Source organism: Sinocyclocheilus rhinocerous, unplaced genomic scaffold (genome assembly GCF_001515625.1).
Source record: "Sinocyclocheilus rhinocerous isolate Xijiao unplaced genomic scaffold, SAMN03320098_v1.1 scaffold61, whole genome shotgun sequence".
Lineage (NCBI taxonomy): Eukaryota > Metazoa > Chordata > Actinopteri > Cypriniformes > Cyprinidae > Sinocyclocheilus > Sinocyclocheilus rhinocerous.
Window position 1 is genome coordinate 1,823,212 of NW_015640445.1, and position 5,753 is coordinate 1,828,964.

The following is a 5,753-nucleotide window of genomic DNA, read 5'->3' on the forward strand; positions in this document are numbered from 1 at the left end:
CACTCTCAAAATTGCCTCACATCAGCGCATCTCGTCTGCACTAAGAGAGCTGCTGCACACCGCGATACAAGACTTTCGCTCAGCTGACAGAACTGTCACTTGCCTAATTGGGTCAGTGTTGCATCATCACAAAAGTTTATAATTTGCACGTCTTTTTAAGTCTTTTTAAACCATTCGGTACTTGTGCACTCCAAACTAGTTTTCTGGGCGATCACGGTCACATCCAAAGCGCGCGCACATGAAGCCGCCTCACAAACACCTCACGAAAAAGTTATTGTTTTCATTGTTTCTGACTCAAGTAACCTTGCATTTTAATAAATAAATTAAAGCTTATGTTCTCTGCATGAAGTAATGTCTGGCACAGTCGCAGCCTGTGCTTATTAGAAAGCAAACAAATAGCATTAATAATCATTAATTTTCCTTAGCATATGCCGCAACATCCATCTATGGATTTTGTTTATAGTGATTTCATTTGATTGTTAATAGCCAACATGTTTTTTAATTCAGATTGAATTTATTAAATTTAAGAATCTGACATAAATGGACACAGATATGACAATACATTTTTATAATACATCTCTTTGGTTTTTTCTGCTCAGTGTTATTTCAGGGTTTTGATCTCTCAACCGAGAGATCACATCCTGTTTATTGTATTATAGTGACTATCTAATATTACCTAAACTTTGACTAGGCTAGACATGTTGCCTTAATTGTATACAGTATATGAACCTGAAAGCATATTTACATTTTGGTGTATTTTGTGTAACTCCATAATAATGTTCTAGTTGAGGGCATTTGTTGTATAGGTATGGGGCCCAAACATAACCACAAGCCCAGGGGCCCCCGGCCCCGTAAGTCCTGCCGTGGTAATAATAATAATAATAATAATTGTACCACTGCCACTAGTAATAGTATTAATATTCAATGTATACATATATAGCCCAGCCCTAATAAATCTGTTTTTAGGCTGTAATGTGTGTTTGCCCACTCATTGAATGCCTGATGTGGTGCTGACCCTCACCTGACCCTCTTTCATCAGATTCCTGAGTATTTGTCTGTTCTCTCCACCTCTATAGCCTTACTTCCCTCATCATGTTTATCACCTGCCCCGACATTACCCTGGCAGCCCCCATCACGCCCCCTCACGCCCTGCTACTAAACTCCATAAGGACCACAGTCTGGGACTAGTAAGTACATAACTAAACGCCTCAAAGTCACTGCAGCCAGACATGCATTTTAGTGCCTAGTCTATATGGCCACAATAATGTCTTTGTCTCATGATGCTAAATGTATCTCTCTTTTTTCATGCTTTGTTTTAAGCTCCTTGTGACAAACAGCCTGTGGCTTGTATGCTATAACGTTGCACGCTAAACTCACAGAGCAGTTTTGTAGTTCTGTAGCATTTTCATTGAAGTTTCTTAAAATGAAAATGTATATAAACGCTTTTAGTTTTCAACCTTTTTTCATTTCCTCCTCACTTAGTTTCAGTCTTAAAGGTATGGTAGCTGTTTAATTCTGTGTATGTACATGTAAACCTTTATGATTGGATAACATTTTTGCATGGCAAATGAGTAATAATCTCTCTGCCACTATACAGTCTCATATTTTAATATCTTATGGTTATGACAATATATGATTTCTGCCTGGTTAGAGTCTGTCTACTTTGTAGACTGAACTTTTAACTTCTAAAAGAGCATGGAAACACTTGTTTTCAATAACATTTCCGTTTAAAGACCTGATGGAGTTTCTAGAATTCATAGAAGTTACAGGAAACCCCCCATAATTCATGTCAATCTCTATGTTAGTCCTCTCCCCTGTCCAATCTAAAGGTGTTTGTTCTGTAACTCTGGTTCTTCCTCTTTCATCCATACTGCCTCCCTCCATCAGGATGTAATCAGAGAGGACTCCAGTGAGGGTCTTCCCTCTCCTACATCCCCCTCTATGGTAACTTTAGCAGTGTGTATGTCTGTGTTTATATCTGTGCATAAAAGATGCAGTCGAGCCTTTTATTGCCTGCAAACACACACACACATATACACTTATGATGCTAGTGGCATGTTAAACTTATTTCTGTCATGACAACTCTCGGAGGGATTGGCATGGTAATGTACATGACAATGTTAATGTATTTGATCTTGGCGGAATAGATCTGCTACTGAGTACCGAGACTTGCTACTGCCAATACGTCCACAACATGCTGCTGTGAGCATGTAAGAAATATTGCTGCTGCAAATATAACATACATGAAATAACCCCCCACAAAGCAGGAGACATAGAAGGGACAATACAAGCCAAAACAAGAACAAAACACCCCCCAACAAGCAGATCTATCGCCAAGACATTTGTACTCCGAAGAGCCATGTGAACCGCATGTATTACTATCTATGTGTGCCTGCACTATGTGTAATGTTTAATTAACAAAGTGATATACGTTGCAATCCGATAGATAAGACCCCAGCACCCACCTGAGCAAATATAATAATTTAGTCATTTGATAACTGCTGTACTTTCTCCACTTCATCAGTCCAAGCGGCACAGCTGAAATCAATCACGCACTCATCACAATGAAAACATCGACCTTAGAAATAACGAACGTGAAACACTGGGATAATCGCCGATGTATATGGCGAACCCCCGTTGAAATGCATCCACCAGAATGCTTATTTCATTTAACTTGTTTCATGTCCGTTACAATCGCCGTGTCCTCAGAGCGATTACATATGCTCTAGGGATGTGCATCTCATGACTCAGGCCGATACGATACGCATCTCGATGCATAGCCAACGATACGATACATTAAAAATACATATGAAGCAGCTACTGATGCAATGCGATACGATTCACCCCGTTACGATGCAGTGCGATCCGATTTCGATTCGATTCGATTCAACACAAAGCGATTCGATGCAATACAATGCAATGGAGAAAATATGATCACTTTTAATGCCTCGAGGCCCGTTTCATAAAACAAGTTTACCAAATAAGCCAGGCTTATTTCAGTTAGTTTGACTCATCATGCAGCCTTTCTCTCTGGTTTTATGACAGCTGTACCTTTCATAGTTTGTAGAACATTCTACAAAAGACACATTTAATGTCCAACAACAAATATTTTAGCAAAATGTATATTTTACTAGAATTATTGCGCTCCTATTTGATTGCGCTCAGTCTATTTAGTGCGCACGCGCGTAGCAGCGCTTGTTCACTCGTGTCAGCCTCGCCCACTCCTGACAGCAAAATGGATATGTTTGCGTGACTTTATGACATTTACAGATGAAGAATATACCTGTAACATGTCAGTTATGCACTGAGGAAAACACGTCTCAAATGCATTAAACGGCACATATTCGCTGTTTGCGATGGTGGATCGATTTGATCCATGATCGACATTAAGGGCTGCTTAAGAATAAACGTGCACAATTAGAGAGATTGTGTGAACATAATTTGTCGTTTATGGAACCGCTTTAGCCCCGATTGATTTGTTAGGTTATTTCAGGTCAGGTTTTGGACTTTAATCCCAGTTTTTCCTCGGGTCTCCGTAGTGTTGTGATGCGTCACAATCACGCAGCAGCAGTGGTGATGAGAGAACGCACTTGAGAACAGTTTAGAGAGGAGAAATCAATCTACATATAAAATATGGTCACAGATTACTGGTCACTTTCGAAACCATAAAAGTATAGCGCATCCACTAGTAATTATATATAAATAAATAGGTTTTTACTGATGCAAATATGTTAGAACGATGCATCTCAATATAAATGCCAACTTGTAGCCGATGCACACTTTTTAAACTGATGCATCGCTAACTTTATATGCCGATGCACCGAGCAAATCTGGGAATCTTCCCATCCCTAATATGCTCTAAACTGCGTTTTGCTCCAGAGTGTATAACACAGATGCTAAATGCTGCTGCTAATATGCTTAATATTTGCTCCTGCATACAATGCAAACTGCTAACATGACACTTAGATAAACTTGATTATAGTTGCTCATTTTTTAATTCAATTAGGCAGACCACGCATTACACACAGCGATATGGATTAGAAGAGCATTCACTTATCTTAGGCCCTGTCCACACGAACGCGGTTATTTTTAAAACCACAGCTTTTTCTACGCGGTTTGGCCATTCATCCACACGCAAATGCAGCACCAGGTCACTGAAACCGAACATTTTTGAAAACGCCTGCTAGGGTGAAGATTTTCAAAAACTGTTATCGCCGTCCTACTGGAGACTTTTTCAGGCTTCTGATTGGCCAACATGGCTTTACGGTTGAGATTATATCGCCACCTGTTGGTTTGGCATGCTCTTGACAGTGCTTCGTAGCATGCGTTTGCGTTTTCATGTGGACTGAGATTTTTTTTCAAATGGAAGAAGGAAAAAATCAGTTTATAAAAATACCCATGTACGTGTGGACATGGCCTTAGATGTTGATTTCGCAGTTCTGAAGCAAGCTGCAACTGCTACGGTAAGCCCTAGTCATATATTTGAATGCTGAGCAGCGAGCTCATTGGCTACTGATACAGGAGAGAACCAATCAGCTGTGCCATGTGCGGCTAGTGAACAAATCTCAAAGTTCAAAGAACTTATTGCTGGACCTCATAATTTTCCTTTTCCCTCTTGACTTTTTAATGCATATTTGACTTTGAAACAGAATTAAAGGGATAGCTCACCCAAAAATGAAAAATCTGTCATTGATTACTCACTTTCATGTCGTTCCAAACTCCTAAGACCTTCGTTCATCTTCGGAACACAAATTAAGATATTTTTAATGAAATCGAGAGCTTTCTGACCCTGCATAGACAGCAACACAACTGACACTTTCAAGGCCCAGAAAGGTAGTAAGGGCATCGTTAAAATAGTCCATGTGACATCAGTGGTTCAACCGTAATTTTATGAAGCTATGAGAATACTTTTTGTGCAAAGAAAACAAAAATAATTACTTCATTTCTTATCTTCCGTGTCAGTCTCTGCCGCCATTCACGACAGTACCACGACGCATTGAAATTGTTTTTTTTTTTCAATTGAAAGACAAGAAATTGTTGAATTAAGTCGTTATTTTTGTTTTCTTTGTGCACAAAAAGTATTCTCGTAGCTTTATAAAATTACGCTTGCACCACTGATGTCACATGGACTATTTTAACGATGTCCTTACTACCTTTCTGGACATTGAATGTGTCAGTTGTGTTGCTGTCTATGGAGGGTCAGAAAGCTCTCAGTTTTCATCAAAAATATCTTAATTTGTGTTCCGAAGATGAACTAAGGTCTTACGGGTTTGGAACGACATGAGGGTGAGTAATTAATGACAGATTTTTCATTTTTGGGTGAACTATCCCTTTAAATAATAGCAGAACATTTTTAAAACTTATATACATTTTTTTTCTAGATTTAAATGGAATTTTAAATCTCACGTCTTTTCAAAATCCTGTTCTTTTGAACTTTCTGTTCATCAAAATGATAAGAAATGTTTCTTGATCACCAAATCAGTATATTAGAATGATTTCTGAAGGATCATGTGACACTGAAGAATCTTAATTTGTGTTCCGAAGATGAACTAAGGTCTTACGGGTTTGGAAGGACATGAGGGTGAGTAATTAATGACAGATTTTTCATTTTTGGGTGAACTATCCCTTTAAGTGTATTGAATGTTTCAACAAAATCAATTAGTAAAAAAGTCAGGTCATGCATCTCATTGAGGAGCATATCAAAATATACATACAGTATATATATATATATATATACAGTGGGTACGGAAAGT

At 38.6% G+C, this 5,753-nt stretch overlaps 1 protein-coding gene across 7 annotated transcripts in view; it reads left to right on the forward strand.

Moving 5' to 3' along the window:
- LOC107752760 (kinase D-interacting substrate of 220 kDa-like) overlaps positions 1-5,753 on the forward strand; it is a 60,980-nt gene that overhangs the window by 43,076 nt on the left and 12,151 nt on the right. For 6 of the 7 annotated variants that reach the window (XM_016568809.1, XM_016568810.1, XM_016568811.1 and 3 more), the window contains 2 exons: positions 1,077-1,187; positions 1,888-1,944. In XM_016568809.1, coding sequence (XP_016424295.1) covers positions 1,077-1,187; positions 1,888-1,944 — 168 coding nt within the window. The remainder of the gene's footprint in view (positions 1-1,076; positions 1,188-1,887; positions 1,945-5,753) is intronic. The other variant, XM_016568808.1, reaches the window with a different exon arrangement.